Below are 21,923 nucleotides of genomic sequence, written 5' to 3' on the forward strand. Positions count from 1 at the left end.
CTGGTTGTCGCCTCGAGCCCGAGTTCACTATCATAAACCTTAAATAAGTACAGTCAAATCGAATGACAACAATTTCTTAATACGGCTACGGTGGAATCTGGATTACAGTACTAAGGGATCTTCCCAAAGTTCTAAAGGGAAGGTTCCGGTGTTCTTTCATCTCCGAAATATATATATATACATATATATATATGTACGTATATAATAAATTCTTCTGTTTCCAATAGACAATGTTTCGTACAATTAAGTAATGACCACTATTCGTTTAAATTTTAAACATATTATGTATTTTTAAATTGTTTCTTCATTTTATGACAATTAGAACCATATTTTCTGTCGTAATAGTATCTTTATTAATTGCTATCGATAATCTTTGCTTACAAAATATACAGATTAACACAACTTTCAAGCGACAAGGTAATAATATTCCAGATAAAATATTTGTAATGTGTAATAGCCATTAGTAGAAGTTTTAATACGTTTACGATGGCGAAAGGGAACATCGATATCTGGTTAATTTTACTTTCTTCCTTTTATTCCTGCTTTTTTATTAATATATTATGCCAGAATAATTTGTGCAATAAAAATCTATTTCTTCTTTTATTTTTTTTTTAAAGAAATCAGAGCCTCGTTACAAGCATGCATACATTAAACAAATTAGTATATCAATTCGATCAAGATTCCTTTATTCGAAAGTGATGAAACTGATCGATCTATGTTTATGTTCTTAATCATACTTTTTCTTTAGGAAGTCTACGTTATTTTTCAAATACTCTCTGGCAGTGATAAAACAGACTAAACTTTTCATACGAAAAGTTTGCTTTATCCCAGTTGGTTCTTGAGAGCCATTTTTATTAATCATTAGCGTTCAACTATATTATTTAGATGGAGGAGCAACTCATTAATAGTAACGAAAAATTTACGTAACTTTGGAATTCTTTTTACCATGTGCTTTGAAATTTGTGATTGCAAAATGATATATAGCAATGTTGAATTATGGAGACAACGCTGAATGGGCTTATCACGGACATAACGATGAAAAGTTACGCCATCGTGAACGTTTTATCATTATTCCGTAAACGTTATTGTGATATTTCTAGTTTTAAGCTTATCGATAAAACTTTCTCGATTACGTGTACTAATCGGCAATACGATAGTGTATTTCGTGTCGTTACAAAATTTTCTTTGCATTAAGCCGTTTTTCTTAAATTCCTGTGTAACATATAGCGCCTCGTTAATTCGTATCTGATAGTGAATTCCGTGGCTAAAAAATTGGCCACGGATTATATGAATGCGCGATCAAATAACTTTAACAGAGTCTCGTAATCCATAAAATCAGAATACAATGTTATCGAATCAATTTTTACTTCAACTAAAATATGTGTGAAATATCGAGTGGAAATTAGAAACACAGAAGACAATCGTAATTAAACATGAAATTTGTACGAAATTTTTTTAAATCATTCTCGATAGCAACTGCTCTTTTTTTTTTATCAGACACGGATTAAAAACTGCCCACCTTAGTAACTTCAATTAAAATTCGTCCTAACAATTTTGTCATGACATCCCAATTGGTCATTAAACACGGCTACTTATATATAATAAGGATAGTAACAATAATAATCATCTTTTTACGGTCGTCGAACGTCCTCTACGACTAACAAAAAAATTATCATTGCGCGTTGAACTCATCCTACCCCTGTTTTTTTTATCACCTTTTTGTATCCTTCCTTTACGTATCCTAATATTTACAATAAAAAGTACTCAGCGTGTACCGTGGTGTTCTGTGGAATAAGCCAAAGATATAAATACACGCAATATATTTTCGATTCCTTCTTCTAGCTTTAATAAGCGACAAAAAGAAAAGTTTTGATATTTAAAAGAGACAAATCGTGTGATGATATCAGCATTCGACGGCAGAGACGATCTCATAGAGCACCATTATAAAAATTCTTACAGCTAAGTGTGTGCGTTGAATGACTTAATATTAAACTGGATACCAATATGCAACAAGAAATCTGTTCTTCTTTATTATTACAATTGTTCTGTGCAAATAAAATATGATAGACTCCTACCGTATAAATCATATACATAATTTTATAATTCTTATTATCTTGAGTGAGATTTGTAATTTCGATGAATTTATGATAAATTGAAGCAGTTAAAAATTATTGAGAAACGCGAAATGTACGATGCATTTACGTTTAAATTATTGCAAAATCAGGATAATTATCTTTGGTTTTATTTTCAATTTTAATGATATCTCTAATTAATATGTGAATGATATTTTCCTTGTTGCACCTTACCCAGATTCGCTTCACATTAAGTACTACCATGGGAGCAATATTTTAGGGAGAAATACAATGTCTTGAGACATTGATCATACTGATTAATGAAGCGCCAGATAAGGAGGAAACTAACTTTGCATTTCGAAATGATAAGAAACTATAATTTTAGCAATGACAATATCCTTACTGTTCTGCCGCGTTCTATACGCGAAACGAAATGAATTCGCCAAGAACAGAGGAGAATTCAAATCTTTGTTTCTCCCAAAAATATTTCCATCGCCCTTTTCCCCTTTCATCTATTACAAATTACCTCACGTTCGAAAATAACTGTTTGCTCGCCTAGAAACGTATTCATATTTATCCATCATCGAAACTATTCGTTTTTGCTAACTCCTTCTAAGATTTATGTTTATATATGTAAAGGAAGCGGACATTTTACAAATTAAGGCAAACGTCTCTCACTGCAGAAGGAAATCTCAGCGAAAATGGGATGTCGTTCGATAATAAACGAATGTTCTGTAGCGGCGTATCTAGCGTCGTTTCAATCGCTCTTTTCCCTTTTTTTCTTTTTTCTTTTTTCTCTTACTCTTTTTTTACTTCATTCTGCTGTATATACTAATGGCAATGAAAAAATAGTTATCTACGTATCGCTTGTTTGATAGATATGTTTCCTTCGAAATTCATTGCTCGTTGCAAAAAAAGAAGAAACGTACGCTCTACCCTTTGTTGATCCTTAATTAATAAGACAGAACGCCGATCGCATAAATCATAAGACAAAATCGATATCTTATATAATTAAACGGTTCGTTATCACACACGCATTAATTGTTCTTAACTCTCTATTAAATTGCGAAATTTGACATTAATGAGAACGTTGCTGTTGAATTTTTTGTTAAGGTGTTGCGACAGAGCATTGACGTAACTTGTTCAGCGTTCGTTTCCTTAATCGAGGACCAAAAAAGATATGGTTCCGAAACCACGACCATTGTCCGTGAACGAAAGGAAAAGATTTGCAGGCGCGAATTTGTTGCTCGAGAATTACTCGAAATGAATGCTACCTCGTCTATCCACGTTCTATGTTTCCTTACTTATAGTAACTTACGTTAGTTACGTAGTGTTATCGTTTAATCTTACGTCATTATGTTTACGATTACTAGCGACGATTGAAAACGAGATCGACCGTAATAATTTAATGACATTTTCACGTAAACAAATGCTGATCAATTAAGCTATTCCATTCATTTCCATTCTCAATGAAAGATGACGTAACGATATTTAAACGTTCATTACGCTGTTAAGCGTGATTTTGTCTTTCTTTTTTGTTGCAGGAATTCACAACACCATACGCATCGTTATCGTTAGCCATCAATGAGAAAATCGGTAAAAATTTCGAACGATAGATTTTTCGCAATGTTCGCGTGCTTGGATTCATTCTGTACGCCCAGAAAATGGTAGTTATCGATCGGCATTACACGAATAAAATATTAAACAATTATTCTTAAAGGAGACCATATACTATGGATATGATATTTATTCGCTTGAATCGTACGGAGAGCTGAATGCGAATCATAATGGTGTAAGTCGATCCATTGTTTTACTAAAATAACAAATTTATATTTCTTCGTGTCGTGAAATTGTATTGCAAGAGAGAACAAAGTCATAACTTCGTTAATTAGGAAACTAAAGAAACGATACTTTTAAGAGATGCTTGTATATTAAATGTAGATTTCCGAAATCTTGATTTACGCCATTATGAATCTCATGACCGCCACATATAGATTACTTTTATAATTGAAATTTATCGAATACATTGGATTTTAAGCTGTTTAGAACTGTTATAATTAGACTGCGGATATTTATACAAACGCATACCTATATAGAGAGTGTGTAAAAAAACAGGATTTAAACAGAAATCTGTTTGTCCAGTAAAGGTTTCTAAAATTTAACGCTAATATACGATCTTTTTTTACATATATGTATATATAAAGTACTTTTTGATATTACCTATCTGAAATTATTATGTATAGCTTCTTAATTTTGTATCGTAATAGTTATTCCATTGAATTGATCGATATCGGAAGATTATTATTAATGCGTATTCTAATATTAAATCGCACTAAAATTTGTAAAAATTTTATGAATCTAACATTTCTTAGTTATTTATTAGGAAACGATCGTCTACGATAGTCTGGGCGTGTATAGAGAATCGAATCCTCGAATGTGAATTATCATTTATAATTATACGCATGAAATAGAAAATGTAATATGATTCTAACAGCCTTTCTGGGATCGATACGATCGTTTTTTCTCGAGCAATTATTCCTAAATTCGACAATATTTTTAATCGCTCTTCGAGAGTCTCGTTTACTCCACCATTTCTTTAACAAACGAACGAGCAGCCTTAACGCCTATGGACTAAGCCTAAACATCGATTTATGTTTCGTAATATGAAGCACATAATTTATTAATATTCGTTTTCCGGTATGTTTCAGCATTCGCGGCCTCATTGTTCGGCTACGACATATTCAATTTATGATCGAATTTCCTTCGAATTGTCTTTCGACGATCGATGAAAACCACGATCTCTATAGTTATTTCATGGAACGGAATAATATATTACCGTGTTCCACGATCTCATATAACGGGTGTCAAGTAGACGAACCGCGTTACATTCGTTTCTATCATGCCACGATTATTATGATACGACATTTATATTGTTGCGCGATGAAAACTCTTGAAAATACTCGTGAAACCGTTCTTGGAGAACCGCGAGGAGAATTTCTCTGAAGAACGATGCTCGAAACCATAGAAACTTGCGCCGCGAGAATCAACGAAACGGTGTCCGAATGAAACACCTAACAATCCTGATATGATTTAAGTACAGTACATAATTATCATATATGTATATCTGTACACAAATGTCCGCGAAATGAATTACTAATTTAAAAGACACGTGTATACGTAATACATATGTATATGTATGTATATCGCGAACCTTTCCTCTCGCTTCGTTCCTTAAACTCTCTCATGGTATTTGTCGACCATAAAAATATTTTATGAAATATATCGCCGCTCGTAAAATTCACTAGCTTATTAGAACGTTCGCAAAGTATCTCGAATGAGGTCGGCTCAGTAATCATTTTCTTTTTTCGTTATTTTAAACTATTCAAATATCTACGAGATCGTAGATCTTTTCATTTTCGTTCTCGTTACTCGTTTTCTCGCCTTAATTATCGTTTTTCTTGTTCGAAACGTATCTCATCGAACATAAACAGTATCGACAAGATATTTTAGCGATAATTTAGCAGGAACTCGATATCTGAAAGTAACTGTCGTTCTTCGTTTACGCGGTATACATATGTACGGTTATATAGTTTTGTGTGGCTTAAGAGGAGCAAATGGATGTTTAAAGAAACTATGCAAATTAATTCTAGGTATGATATCGTTATTATCTACATAATGGTTGAATGAAATAATTTCTAGTTCGTTCGCAAGTTAATCCTTGTTTCGAGAATTAATCGCTTAATTAGATATGACATTTTTATCAGTTAAGAAGTTCTTCCTTCGAGATATCGACTCTCGTCATGCTGTTTCGTGCGTACAAATACATATTCCTCTCCGTTTACCCAAATTCTTCCAAATCTTTTTACAGCTACTACTTAATAGTCGAAGATATGTGCAAATACATCATGCGGTGATAGATACTTATAGTGTGAAAGTTTATTCACTTAAACGTATTACTGGCAAGTGGACGGGCACCAGGTCCCGACTAAAAATATTTTCCGAGTATCTGCAGGGTGTCTGTTGACTGTAACAAGGCCGCTCCAAGCTACTTACTTGGCTCGCTTGATCGTTTCCAAATCGCTAAATTCTAAACATCACGCGTCATCAAATGCATGAAACTTATTTACTGCTCTTTTCCTTCGCGTTTCGTTCTTCTTTTACCCTCTTGTTGTTCCTTTCTCTTCGTCCCATCCTTTCATTTCGTGAAGTGATCAGTTGCAATGAAGTAATCAAGTGCTATAATTAATCTAAATTTTTATACAAAAAACTTTACCATATATATGGTTTCTCTTTTTTTTTTGTCCGCGGCACTTCGACCGATCGTTCTATATTTTTATTTAAATGTTTTTTTTCTAATAACGTTCAAACGGTTAACGTACTTGAGAGTCAGACTTGTATCTTGGCGATTTGAACACAATGAAGTCTCGAACGAAATTGCTTTTTTGGTCTCTTGTGGTAAACGATGTTCCGAACAATCGAAAACTTTCAGTGATCGTTAGCCGTGAAGCAGCCCTCGGATGTTCCTGATGACAATTCGATCAGCCATCTACACAAATCTTCTCCGATCATTCCTTTGCCGAAGATTCTTCGAAGATTTCTACACGAACAAATAAGCTAGACTCCTCGACGACGAATGTATTCTGCTGTGTTCGTTCGAGGAAAGACTAGTTTCGTCATTGGTACAGTCTTCAACGAGTATAACCAAAAGGCAGATCCTCTTGAGATTCGCGCGTACGAGTCGATTTCGTCATGTTGAAACTCTACTCTTACCCTTATCAAACGACAAGTGGTGCAAAGACTCAGCTGAAACGTAATTCGCGTGCATCGGGTCTGTTTTCGCAATTCTCGACGCTTTTGCGAGCCAACGAACGATCACGGGATTAACTATACTTGAAATACATTACACGATTACTCTAGTCAAAACATTCGTACACAGGATCGTTCGAAACAAGTGTGCTGTTGCTCTGAAACGATAGTAAAGTCCGCACGTGCTTAAGGAAATAAGATCCTACAGTGAACCGAGAGAGTTTTGGACGACGATGAAAGGAAGGCAGCCGGAAATTAGGTCCCTTTTTGCTTTATCTTTTGCATCATTTTATGCGAATTGAATGCCATTCGTTCTGGAACTTCTCCTTTCAAACACTCTGATTCGTCCAATCGATTTACGAAGAAAATGTTCACGGTTAGAAGGGATCGTTAGCCCAATCGATCACCTTCATCGTCATCACGTTATGCCCTTTTCGTAGTCAAGATTTCAGCGTCTTCGGTTAATATCTTTCTTGTTGGTATCGTCGACTTTTCTTCGATTCACATGTCGAGTTTCTGCTGCATGATATTTTATTCGTGTTCGGAACAATTGGACCCGAGTCCACGAAGCAACAACAACGGTCAATCAATCGTAAAGAATGTACTATGTGTTTGTAGGCGATTCTATCGCGTGTGCTTATCAAACCAAAGCAACGTAATCGTTCACGATACTCACGATGTTTCGCTCGATCGCCTTAAGGATACCGTTTGCACCAAGCTAAAGGCAAGACGTGCAACCTTCGTAGAAAGAAACAGCCCTTGGTACGTGCACACTAGTCGAAAATTGATTTTATCTAAAAAGTCAAGCTGACCGTACGCCAGTTTCCTTTTTTCTCGCCTTTTCCGATTTCTACTTTTTCTTTTTTATTCTTCCTTAAACCAGACTATGTTCTCGAGAGTCGTAACGATGCGTGTAGAGAATGGATGAGCTAGTTCCTGGCGACGTCGATGACGATGGCGTGTTCGAGCACGATGGTGACGATGAATGGGCCTTCTTCGAGGCCGACAATACCTAGGTATTGTGTCCCTGTTTGCGGATTTTATTCTCCAGAGCGGAGGTTGGTCGGCCGACGAGATCTTCCAATTCATCAGGCGTCAGCACTGTGAAGTCTCTGTTTGTAAAAAAATATTCAGCAATGTTACTACTGCGTTTTATTTACTTATTATAAAGTCTTTTCTTTTCATTTCTCATAAACTTCAAACTTTCTCATTTAATCCTTATTCGAATATCAAGAGTTAATTTCGAGACTGGAATTGGCTTGGAAAGTTAGTAACTCTGTGGGAAAGTTTCGTCGTTTACATCTGATTTCTATTATTTTCGCCTCAGGCACAGAGACGATGAATGCAGATGGCAATTATTAATTTGTTACTAAAAGTTTAACGATAAATACGTTATTAGATAATGATACTACTTTGTACGAATACCAGAAGGTAATGTTATTGCGTGTGCGCCGCGATAGAAAATTTCTAAATCGGTTTTGGAAAGAATGACTTGATCTGATCCTTTCTGATCCTCATTTACTTCGATCTTTACAGTATCTTCTGGATAAAAAATATTTAAAGAATGAAGATGACGTAATTTCAATAAAAAGATAAAAGATTCTTATGCGAATGAAGTCACCGAATCACTAGAAAGATGAAATAAGATCTCATACAATGATAGTCATCGTATCACAAGTTAACGAATAAGTTTTAAAACGAGTAAGTAAATAGGAATATAAGAAACAATAGAATTTTTCAACAGATCTAATATTAATAATTTTCATCGATTTATTGCAAGATTTCCCTAATTTAAAAAAAAGAACCATCTCTTTATGATTTTAAACCGATTACATTACGTTTGACGAGACAACAATGTTAAAATATATCAAATGAATCAAATATTTACATTAAATTTTATACGGAATGAAATATTCAAATTTTCCTACATTTATTCGTAAATTAAGCAACAGAGGAAAATTGTATCGATGTTTTCTCTCAATCAATTACACAGTGCAAAAGATAAACAATAAAAATTTCACGAGCGATTAAACAAGTCGTTTATGATACTCGTGTCGTCGTTTGTATTATTTCAGTCGCAAAACATAATCTGCATTGCGTCCGGACTCACCTGTGTTGGGCCAAAAGCATGTCTATGCTAGTAACACTTCTTTGATGTGTTCCATCCTTCTGACCAGCCTTTTGTTTCTTGATGCACAAAGCTCTGAGAGGCGCGAGGAACACGCCAATCACCAGCAAACTGCATCCAACGACGATAAGGGCGGTGGAGTTTTGTGCAGCTTCTGCACCAGGTGCAAGTTGTACCAGACCGACCACCAACACCACTGCGCCCAACAGCAGTGATCCAACTACCACGTGTAAAGAATTGACCTTCGAAAACATTGAAAAAGGCTCAATCAATAATCAGCTTCATAATTTATACTATACGTAGTTTATCAGATTATTCTATGAGTAGTACGAGTATATGAAATAAACGATATTATGAAACAAGAATCTTTCTTTTTAAAGATGAGATTGACAATAACTGATAAATAATTAAATGAATAATTGATATATAGAGATTGAGAAATTAATACGAATAATAGAATAATTATACGAGTTAATATTTGATGGAATTTAAATTGATTGAAATGTTGTAATTGGAATGAAATGAATCAAAATAATTAAATTAATAAAGTGGAACATCGTCGTAGAAATTGGATCTGTACGTTCTTTAATAAAATTTGTATTATTTATAAACAGAAAATTTATGTTCTATATATATTATTATAATTTTTTTATTTTGATGAAAATCAAGTAACTATTTTCAATATTTTGAGAATTCTAGTTATTTCGAACACTATTCTTTTCCTTAATTATATCACGATACTGTTATCTTGTGAAATAATAATTTTTCTCCGTCTAGACGTTCTGTAATTTCTTCGATTTATTTTCGCTTTCAGTGCTGCTTGGATATCTGTTTTCATCATGATCTAAGCGAACATGTCATCGACTTTAAATTTCAAGTTTAGAGGTAATCTTCAAAATTTCTCAAAGAATAAAAATCTATACTTTCCATTTATAAAAGAATTTTTTCCACACTTTGTACGGTTCTTTGAAAGCGTACTTTGCTTGTTCTTCTCCTACAATGTTTCATTGTTTAAAAGATAGTTTATTTAATGTTGTGTCAGCTGCCGTTAGCAAGTTACTTTGCTAAATGCAAGCTTTAACTTTGAAGGTTCCTCTTTGTGAGGAATTTTCCTTTATATGTAGAGTTACGCGAAAGCAAACATTGTTCCCAGTACGCTGCGCAGGAGTGGATCGACTTAATTAGAAATAGAATTCTTGAAATATCCTGCAACTGAGAAGTTAAACGAAGAAGAAACGCCAGAACTTGGACGTGCGACGTCATGTTTAAAAAACCTATTATTAATTAGATCGTGATGGAATAATTAAACGGACAGCTAACAGCATAAGAAACAGAGAAAAGCGTTAAAATGGCATAGAATAATCTATTAAGCATGCGAGCGCATTTGCGCTATGTTTGGACGATGAAAGAAAAGATGGTTTCAAATAAGAAATAAACGAAAGAACTTTGAGCACTTTTTTATATATTTTATATATATTTTTTATAGATTATAGGGACAACGAAAAGGAAATGCTCTCCGGTTTTTTCCTTTCTTTTTAATTATATGCTAATTATTCTGCTTTCAAAATATCCGTATGAAATTTGAAATATATTGAATATGAATATTGAAATTACAACAGTTGTAATTATTGGAAAGTTCGTTAATAAATTCGCAGAAAATTTAGATGGTTCGTTTAGGGCGTTTTCGTTTCATATTCAAGGATTTCTGAGATTACTTTCAAATTTTCAAGGCGGACGAACATCCAAGGGAAGCAATTTCTAGCATTGAAATAGTGAAAATTCGAGCTTCGCATTTCCTCTCTCACTATCCATAGATAATATCGAGTATCAAGGCTGAACCTTGAAGGTTTTAATGAATTTCTCAAATTGCATCATTTTGCTAACTAGCAGATTTAAACTTAGGTTACCGTCATGCGACGTTAACCAGCGAAACATCAAAAACTCTATAATGTTCCTCATGTGGTGGGTAAAATTCAACTATTTATTCAAACCCATCATTTTTTAAAATAAAAATCTGTTAATTTCATTTATCCTTAACTTATTCGTTATTCATGAAAATCTAACTGATTTTATCTTCATTCGTCAACGTAGTTCTAGTCTTTTCTGTCAAAAAATAATTTTTAAAACCAAATTTAATAAATTCACAGCTCGTACACATTTATATTCGATCTTAACTGAGACTTCGCCTTTGATCCTACTCTAGCTGATCTTGCTTTTGATGTTGGATTTGTTTGGAAAATTGAAACAGGAAATAACGTATACTAAAAACGTTTCTTTCATATTTTTCTCAATGTTTTCCCAACAGGAAAGCAGCTTATGCCTGAAATAAAAGTTAAGAGCCTCCTGTTGAGATGTTTTCTTCTAATAGTAATCATAGTAATGAAATAATGTAGACTATGATACGCTCAAACTCGGAAAAAAGAATAGACTAATCATAATCTTTCAAGTAGAAAATGAAAGTTCTTTCCATTTATCACGAAATTGTATATTCCGATGTCGGAAAAATTATAACAATCTATATAGAACTATTATCCTATTAGTCTGAGGAATTCAAACAAAATTACGACAGAATCACATTTGCAATTTTTTCGAATGTTATAATTCATAGCAGTTCGAAATTAAGTTTCTTTCGAACCTTCCAATCATCTAAACCTAACATTCCCACTTTCGCTTTCTCTCCATTCACACGATGTACGCGAAAAAGAATCACAAGACAGGAAACGTATAATTATTATCGTAAAAGTCCATTAATCATTTCACAACAACAACAACTTCCTTCGTCCAGAATAACGAAAATAACAAACACTGTGTCTACACGTCATAGGATCCACATCGTAAAGCACCGTGTCGACGATAACAACTCCATATCTCATCGCCCTATTATTATCCCGAAAGTTGTATTAACGACGACGACGACGACGACGACGAAGAAGAAGATGGTCGTTTAGATGTAAAAAAAGAACAGCTAAATTTAGTGTCGATTATCGGGGAAGGATGTTCATAAAAATTATCTGCGGAGGAGGTGTGCGGTAAGAGGCGGGAAAATAAATTCCAAACAGGACTCTATGTGCTTTATCGCGTAGTTACGGGCCGCTTCAACAGAACGCCCACGAGTTTTCAATGACGTCATTTTCCGCACGCCGCGCCGCGTCCAGGAAATATTCAATTTCTGTCCTGGTAATTCGCTATGCTACAACGGAGAAACGTGGCGCTTCCATTTTTCCATGGAAAAATTATGCAAAGGAAAAATCGTGATTAATTTGCAGCCGTTCGCATCCCCGAGTCGACCAGAGACTTTCGTCGTTCCGTAATCGAATTATCGTTCTCTGGCTGTTGCAACAGAATCAACACCGTTTGACTGAAGGAGAATTTTCACGGAGATTCTACATTTCCACCGAGCTACTTTTTCTCTTCGTTCTGCGTCCCGTAAAGTTTCATAATGAAATTAAGATGGAAAGAACTCGCGTTTGTAGGACGAAGTTTCAGGTATCCCGCGAAATATAGCGAAAACGGTGTTCCCGAGGAAACAGCCAGAGAATTTGTTAATCGATATTTTATAAAATGAGATTACTCGCAATTAAAGCCTAATTTAAGGGATTCAGAGAGCTCTCTCTAAACGTGGTCGTCCTATGAGCCCTGCAGGTGTTTGGAAAATTTGCACGGGTACGATCTGTAAAAATTTTTTAATCGAAATTGTAGTTTGACAGCGTGCTTGTATCGCGGTTCAGAAAAAAATTGGCGAGCTTTTTCTGTGTTTTACAGATACGACGATATTTGTTTGACAAATAAAATTTTGCGCGATTTAAATGTAAACGTTAAAAAATTTTAGAAAGAAAACTTTCACAATATAAATTCCAAAATAAAAGATCAAAGTTAGCGAAATGTCAAACGTTATGGACCATAAAATTTGCGATTGTTTAAAACAATGAATAATTATCGTAGAATTTATACGAAACTATTAGGTTGTGCGAAAAGTTTCTTTCGTTTTATGAGGAAATAATGGACGCACAATGCTTTTTGTTTTATATTATTTTGCCGAATTGCGTACAATCCATTTTGTTCCGTTGAGATAAAAACACCGCGACATTTCACAGATTTGGTTTCACGTTTGTATGAAGGTGCACTGTTGTAAAAAACACGTTTGCGAAAGAAAGACACTTTTCCGACAATCTAATAAATTCAATAAGATAGGAACAAGAAGAAGGAGAAAACAGAAGCAAAAGTTAAACGATATTTTCTCTTACGTATGCACGTTATCATTACCCAATTTAAATAAGCTTGTATTAGAGAGGAAATTTGAGAATAAAATAAGGGTGATAAGGCTGAAATAAAAATTTTATCTATATACATGGCTAATCCATAGATTGCGTTTGCACTAACTCCTTATTTCAACCTTCACCTTTTGGAGTCTGGTAGAAAATAGCGTTGTGAGCGTATATTATATTATGTTAGATTCTTCTTGCTTTCTTTCTACAAGTAATATCGATCGTTGTTTTTATCATTATTGAGTAGTAGGTGTCGAATGTTTCAGGCTTCAAAGTCGAAGGCAACACTTTCTTACTATCGCATTTTCCAAGGATATGTCAGTGAATCGTAGTTCTCTAATTGACATATTAAATTCCAACTTTCTTATACAATACAACTAAACGCGTGGTACAACAAATTGTATGCAAAAAGTGATATATATCGTGCAATATAATACGTACATAATTTGATACTAATTGGAATCTCTGTATATAAAGTTTAAATTGCATGGATCTTTGGATTCAAGTATTTTTTAAATACATTAATTAAATGTATTAAAAAGTTATTTCAAAATGAATGCAGTTGAAATGCATCTGGAATGTTCTAAAGAGAAGCAATGTAAAGAGGTACTCGAAAAAATATTTGTACGTATCACGTGCAATGAATTTGATGTATACCCTCTGCCTGCGTAAGCTAACCGATTCTGTCTATCGTAGAATACTATACAAGAATTTCTATTCTTTTCCATTAATTAAATAAATATCCCAACTAGTAATTATTCTAATTTTATATGATAATTTACTCAATTTGTTAAAAAGTTATTTTTCTTCGTTAATACTTATTCCATATATTAAATACTCTAAATATCAAACGAATTAATCGTTTATCCTTTTCATTTTGTCTTTCCTTAATATATCTCGAATTATCTCGTTCAAGTTCCTCAAGCTTAACACCAAAAACGCTAATTTCACATCCTGACGTTTCGTGTTTGCAGGCAGTTTGTCTTAATTACACACTGTACTAGATTTATTTCTAAATACAGGAAAAATTCTACTACGCGTCTTGCATTTTTGCATTTCTCAATTTTTATTGACGATTCCTCTCTCGACCCAGATTCTCACGAGCAATAAAAAATGTTAATCTCACCGAATACGTGGATTCCTCTGAACGGCCAAAAGTTTCGCGTTCACAGGTAATTTGCCTTTGAAATCTCAAGTAGAAATCATTTGAAATTCATAAGCGAAGCTCGTAGCCTCCTTTCTTATTTCTTTTCTCCGTGTCGGAGGATTTTCTTCTCGTACGCGTGCCGCCGCTCGGTTCACGCGTTTACACGGGGATCACGTCCGCCGCGTTTTTAACCGGACTTGCCCCGGAAATTCTATTTATAAAGAGCGACGATGAAATCTGATAAAGAATACGGCACAATTTTCCCTGACATCGGTTTTTTCCGAACGTAGAGTACACCGCGGTTTCGCAGCTATGAAATTATTCCGAAGTTGTTCAGTTTCGTGTGCCGCAACTGAATTTAAACGAAGAATTTTAAATTAATGTAAATTATTGGAAAATGGTGTGCGATGTTTCGTTGCATTTACTTCGTTGCTTCTAATCAAAAGTTTTAGAACTGCTTTTATCATTGCGGTTGCATTTATATATTTGAAATAATCATTTGCGGAGAGGATGAGAGTTATAGAAATGCTTGCACTCATCTTAATTATCAATACGATCGATATTTGTTGCAGGAAAAATATAATGGAATCTTCTTGGCAAAGGTTTATGCTGTATTATATAAGTAAGTGTAAGCATAAGTAAAATTTTGAGTATACATATAGAAGAAACTTTGAAAACTTTTTAAATTTTACAATTATTTAATTTTGCAAATATTTTGTACAGCTGTTATTGAATTAATAATTGAGAATATATCAATGTCTCTGTGTGCTGCTTGTTAGCAATGATTTTCAAATCGAATTATTAATTTATATTAATAAGTGACTCCCATAATTTGGGTTAGTTTACTTAATTTTATTTTACAACTTCCCTTGCTTAAACTGTGAATTATGAAGTAATTTCCAAAAAGTATATTTGTGCTATTCGTTCGATGAAATATACGAACACAACATTTGAGAATCAAAACGTTTAACAGAAACACCCACGTGTTAAATTACACGAATCATTCGATTCTCGTGTATTATAAACAGTCTGCCCCAAAATAATCGAATTTCTTAGGATTAGAAAAAAACCAATGGCGACAACAATAACGAAACTTTTGTCACGTAGAAATACATCCTTTGTTATCATCATGTTAAATTCTTATGGCGATTAATGTCATTTAAAGCTTAGAGTTATAACAGAATTAGCTGAAGAATTAGCTAAAGAGTTATAACAATCAACGTCAGGGTAGAGTTCGCTGACGCGTCGGAAAATCTGGTTCTGTTACGTGATAATGCGGCTGTAATTGCTTTTCTTGAAAACAAGCAAATTAAGATATCATACCACCCATCCTGTTCATCAGATGCAGCGATGCAACAACTTTTTCTTCTCACGGCTTCAAATAACAACGAAGGGGAGCCGTTACGATACTCAAAGCGATACCACAAAAAGACGCGCAACGTTTTAGTAGTAGTCGAATAAAATAAAAAATTTTCCTCGAAACGATTTCTCTGCTTTCTTATTTTTAGGAAGTTCCGTTATTTTTGGGATACACCGTGTGTATACATATATTTTTCGCAACACGTTATTCGTTCATAAAAGTCATACTATTAGTGTATAATCTTCGTTTGACGTATCTATTCATTTAGAATAAACCGAAACACGCTTATTTGCTTTTACCGTTAATATATCTATATACATAAGACGCTTAACTTTTCTCGAAAAAGTAAAAGAAGAAATTACGAAGAGGATATTACGTCAGTACGTAACATCTCAGAGCGACGACGTTGAAAAAGTACAGAACATTTGGATAGGGAGATAAAACGTTGCGTCAGCAACAGTAGGAGTATTAGAGATCGTTTCTTGAACACGTTCGGCCATAGTAAGAGCACTTGACTAGATTGAAAAGTTTTTGCCGACAGTGGTAGAATGCGAGTGTTGGAAAATCAAGTTTGACAGAGAAGCGAATAAAGTTAATTAGCAATAATATTTTAAACGTTCCGAGGAAAATCGTGCACAACGCCTCCGCGATCTCAGAATTCATTAATTTTGTGCCTTGTCTCTCTTCGTAATCTTATATTTGATCAGAAACGACCTTTGACCGCATCCTCCATTTTTCTACGAATTTTACAAGCTTCACTGTTTTTTCTTTAATATAAAAATTACGCGAATAATTATCATAGAACATTTTTATGAATACGTTGTCTGCGTTATACGCAACGTTTGGAAAATTGCATTCCAACGTTTGTAATGAGATATAATTAATCATTGTATCGATAGAATTCGAAAATAGTCCGCAAATGTATATAAAAATTACAAGATATTTATCGGAAACGTACATCTCGAGGATATTGAACGTTATGAGATTAGGCTTACGATATTATACCAATATTACGTAAGTATTATTGATCGTTCACAAAAATGTTCATTGTACACTTAATTATCCGCATTTCGATAATTTCATTTTAAAATACATTCTTTTATACAATAGCTAGCAAATAACATTAAAATCAGAAAATCAACGAAGAATTACGTCCTTTTCCTATTGTCTTCAGATATAACTAGTGATAACCATAGGTGTATTAAAATATATCATGGGGTGGTTTATTAATAACGAATAATTAACTGCGTACATAGTTTTGTGACTTCGACGAAATGCATATGAAATTATTAATTATAATAGACGTATCTCGTTACAATATTAATGGAATCTTGAAATGTTTTCCATAACATATATAACACGTATATTTATAAAAGGTTTCTGGAAGTGTTCAATTACCTTCGTGAGTCACTACGTACTACTTATGTATATGCGTGTTTTCATCAATACCAAGAACGCTACGTAGTTCGTTTAAAATTCGTCGTAATTCGAAACCGTACCATAGTTCGTCGTAAATCGATTAAAAAATTATAAATAACCTGAATCGGAGCAACCGATGCGTGTAGAGCATTTTATGGAAATTCATCGCGTCTTTCATCGATATCAATTACACGTACGTAAATCGCATTTACACTTGAAAATAGCTAAGAGCGAAGCAAAGGAAGAAAACAATGATCGTATGTACACGAAGAACTATGTACATACATAATGTACTAAGATAAGACTTCTTAGAGTTAATTAAAATTGTAATTGAGTTCTGTTGATTTATCGGTTGGTACGATGTTCTTCGAAATTTTGCTTGTGATCTTTACTACGTAGTAAACACCATTTACTGTTGTCCATCGATTGAGTTTTAACTATGAAACTTTCTAATTCCTATATTTAACTAACGCGATCGATATCTTTTGTTTTCAGAGACTTTGTTTCCGCCTTCTTTTAGCAAACTGTCACAAAAATTACCTCTTTATGCACTAAGTTTTATATGCAATAACTTCGTAAATATCTCTTGTTTTCAAAAAGTCACTGACTTTTTAGTTTTTCGCTAATCATGTGTAAAATTATCTCCTTAAACTTTGTGTCTAATTGTTTCGAGTAGCAAGTACCTTTTGTTTTCAGAGAATCACCGACAGTAGCTTTGCATTCGTCTTCGCTAATTAGTCATTTTTCTGAAGAACATTCTGACGATTCGTACGTTTAAAAGATTAAAAGTAATCGATCTTTGTCGATTAAATGCAGCAGGTACTAAATTAACTTTTTGCAATTGAGGAGATTATGAATTATGTTTAGACGCTTGATAAATGTCACTTCAGAACATTATTAACTTTCTTCGTCTAATTTTTTAGCTGTCAGTGATCAAGAGTTTTTTATTTTCCCTTTTTAGATAAGTAGAATGACCGAAATCGTGTCAGCCGAGAGAACACTTTTCCTCAAAGAAGTTCTACATAATGGCAATGGTACTCATGTAATTTAGATTATTCTTACCCGAAGAAAGTGACAAAATGATAAATGTTCTTCAAGCACTAATAAATACACATGCAAAGGATCGATACAACAAAATTTTATAATTTCTTTGGAAAAAGATTTCCAAAAATACAATGGGTACAAAAGTATTTGCGCATAGTCTTATTCTTCGATAAAGCGTTTTCTTACCAGTTCTTCTATATAATTTCATTTCATTCATGGTATCAAATTTTTGTGGTCACATGAAAATACTATTAAATAGTACGAAATTTAATGTACAAATACTTGTACATACTTAAATAACACGTAAACGCTATAACAAATAAAGAGCACACGAGAAGAACCCAAGTTCGTTTTTGTTAATTTCGTGAATTCGACCAATTGGATAGTTTTATAAATATAACTTTCTTAAAAATAGGTAATCTGTGAAATTTTGCGAACAATCAACTAACGAATTATTATTGAAGTGTCCAATAGGTTGCAAAAATATATACGTGATATTAAAAGTAAATAAAAGGACATTTTTCGTAACATGAAGCTGATTATTGAATTTAAAAGCTGCTTGTCATATTTTTCGTCTATGATCTACAAATACAATACAAATACTTTTAGTAGCCACTGTATCTAAAAGCATGGTATTCTAAGCCATGATACTACGTGAATACGTTTATTTTTATTAAAAAAATATCTAATACTCATGGTTTATCGATATAATGGTTCTTACCTTGCCACAAAAGTAATATTCCGGAGGTTCTTTGTCAACTAGCGCTAGCACTGCTTCATTCTCGGCCAAAGGACTTCCAGGTTGACTGTTCCCTATCCTGGATCCTTTTTCCTGATAGTAAGTTTTGTGGAAGACCTTCACCGAGGGCACTGGCAACGCCGTGATCATCTTTGAAAGGACACCATAAATAAAATATTCATTATTCCTGTAATACCTGGATATTTAATTAAAAATCCGATAAACCGGATATCGATTCTTCTTTTAAAAAAAATACGCTGACACGGTAAAAAAGAAAATACAAATGCAGATCGTACTAAGCAGAGGCAATCAATCAATAATGAACAATTTTGCAATTTAAATTTCTGTCGATGGGAAAGGTAGGCGTGGCGAAAACTCTGAACTAACTGTTTGATAATTTGAAAATAAACTTTATCGAACATCACTTTGTAGCGGCAGCTTTCTTTGCTATTTTAATCAAATCTGTTTGTCGATATTTAATTATTTGTACGCTTGTTTTCGTATACATAGGATGTAATTTAGTTAGTAAATGACGAATGAAGGGATTTTGTAAAATATTATGATGACTGAGGATCTTTATGCAAATTTGCATCTTTATGATCGCAACTGAAGAGATTCGTTTTATCCGTTGAAGATTATAACGAATACTTTGGAAATTTCATGTATTATTGTATATCGTACGTATTCTGTACATTTTTTCACCTTTAAATCTTCCATAAGTGTATAAAAACCTACATTTATAAAATGACACGATAAAATCTAGTTTTAGAAGATGTGTAATAATAATATTGACTTATGTGAATGCTAAAGTGGTAAACGTTATGGCATAATTTTATTTGAAAAATAATTTAGTATCATATTTTCTGATTTATTAAGCTATCAATCAGATAGAGAAGATTCTTTTGAACTCATAAAGAGATTATCATGACTAATTCTAGCAATAATATTTAATCAATGAATCGCATATCTAATTTTAATATATTATTGGTATATTTTTTAAGTTTTTATTATCGAAGACAAGATACACATTCATTTTCATTATTTACCATTAATTTATGCGTTTTGGTAACATTTTGGTATTATGACTACGAATTGACGATAGTGTTCGCATACTATATAACTATAATTTGCTTAAGTTTGACCAAAATAGTTTACTATATAGTTTATACTGGCATTACTTCAAATTATGCAGAGCGAAGTATGTCATAGTAAGATGCAAAGAAAAATGCATGCATGATTTCTTTCTTCATGCTATGATTTAGTTAAGTATACTTAAATTTTAATCTTGTCGTATATTCTCATTAAAATTCAAATTGAAACCATTGTACATAATTTCAGCTCTTTGCTTCGAATCATTTTCCAGATATATTTATTTTTGTATAAATTTGAATAATAAATGCAGGAGTGAGTAGATGGTTTACTTTGAAGTCATTGAAAGTTGAGAAGTAGGATATGAAGATATATCGTTTTACTAACAAGAAGAAGTTATACGTATAAAAGTATAGCAAATTTTAAAGAATTTTCGCGTTTAAGTATTCTTAGCATAAAGACCAGAGTTTTTAAAAAGTTACGTTTCAAAAGTAATGTTTCGTATATAGATAAGTATTATGCATACATTGAGTTAATTGCGTTGAATCTAAACCATTCTAAAATTTTCTATTAAATCATTATTCTAAGAAGAAACATCTTTATACACAAAAGAAGGAAAAATATGTTGTAAACTTATTGTCACTTAAATTTCATCGTAATGTATAAAACTTTTAACTGTCATATAATAAAAAAGAAAAGAGAACTCTTATAACATGGATCTTATAATGAAAGTTGTAAATTTTGAACTGATCTTATAACTATAAGTCGCAAGATATGCATCAAGATAAATCAGTAAATGAAGTCTTTAACTTTAGCCTTTAAAAGTCACAAACACAAAACCCACACGCATAACGTATTACTACATATTACTGTACTATGTTTATCGAGTAAGAACATATGACAGAATATAAATAAGCGCAAAGACAATTCAGTTGCTTCAAGCATTTTCATAAAAATATCCTTTTTTGTAAAAATATCTTAATTCGAATATGTTTTATACACAAACAAATATACGATAGTTGTTAAAGTGCTGAAGTTTTTAACTGCAGTGTGGTTTTATTGTATCGTTGAGATTATAAGCTTCTCTTTAAATTTGTATACTTTTATGTAAATGTAACTATATGTAGCTTACATATATGACAGTATGTACAAAGTTGACTAGACTAAGTTTCTGGCATAAAGCATTTAATACTTTTCTATAGAAAACAACCAGCCTCAGCGACGAATGCATTAAAAATGCATATATAGCTGAAGAATGGATAGAATTAAGATAGCCTTCTCTTGAATAAACGAGGATATCTTGGCAATCTTAATCTTTTATACGTGTAATTTCTCATTCTAATTGTATACGAAAAATATCCACAAAAACATAACAAACCTCCTTTTGACTGAGAACTAAAGCAAGATCGAAACAGAAAGAACTCGTTAATCATCCCTTAACTAGAAATCTCATAATTATAAAATTATAAGTTAATAAAGATAGATCGATTCCAATTCTTTTAAGTATAAATATAATATGGACCATTTCCGACAGAAATGAAACAAATTGGAAATCCAAGTAACGAGTTAACATATCCTCCATCCTGTGGTTAGCAGAGCAAACATGCCAAATATACTTTGGCAACACCCGATACGTGAAAAAAGAATCAAGTGTACGTGGCGTGAAATTGCGTATCGACTTCGTAGCGGTGTCTCGTCCCTCGAGTTATCGTCCCGATCCGGTGTCCTCGCAGAAACTTTTCCCGGCCTTACTCTACGTTGCTCGAACACACAATATCTAGCAGCACTACCAGCTGTCGTATATGATGTGGTTGAATCCGAGAAAACAAGGGAAACCTCCGAGAGTCCGCCATG

The 21,923-nt window shown here is 33.2% G+C and overlaps 1 protein-coding gene across 1 annotated transcript in view; it reads right to left on the reverse strand.

Moving 5' to 3' along the window:
- Positions 1-264: 264 nt before the first annotated feature.
- Positions 265-21,923, reverse strand: part of LOC126915413 (uncharacterized) — a 32,528-nt gene continuing 10,869 nt past the window's right edge. The window contains exons 2-4 of the mRNA XM_050720088.1: positions 18,963-19,130; positions 8,989-9,248; positions 265-7,990 (exon numbers count right to left, since the gene is read on the reverse strand). Coding sequence (XP_050576045.1) covers positions 7,891-7,990; positions 8,989-9,248; positions 18,963-19,130 — 528 coding nt within the window. The 3' untranslated portion in view covers positions 265-7,890. The remainder of the gene's footprint in view (positions 7,991-8,988; positions 9,249-18,962; positions 19,131-21,923) is intronic.

This window comes from Bombus affinis, chromosome 1 (genome assembly GCF_024516045.1).
Source record: "Bombus affinis isolate iyBomAffi1 chromosome 1, iyBomAffi1.2, whole genome shotgun sequence".
Lineage (NCBI taxonomy): Eukaryota > Metazoa > Arthropoda > Insecta > Hymenoptera > Apidae > Bombus > Bombus affinis.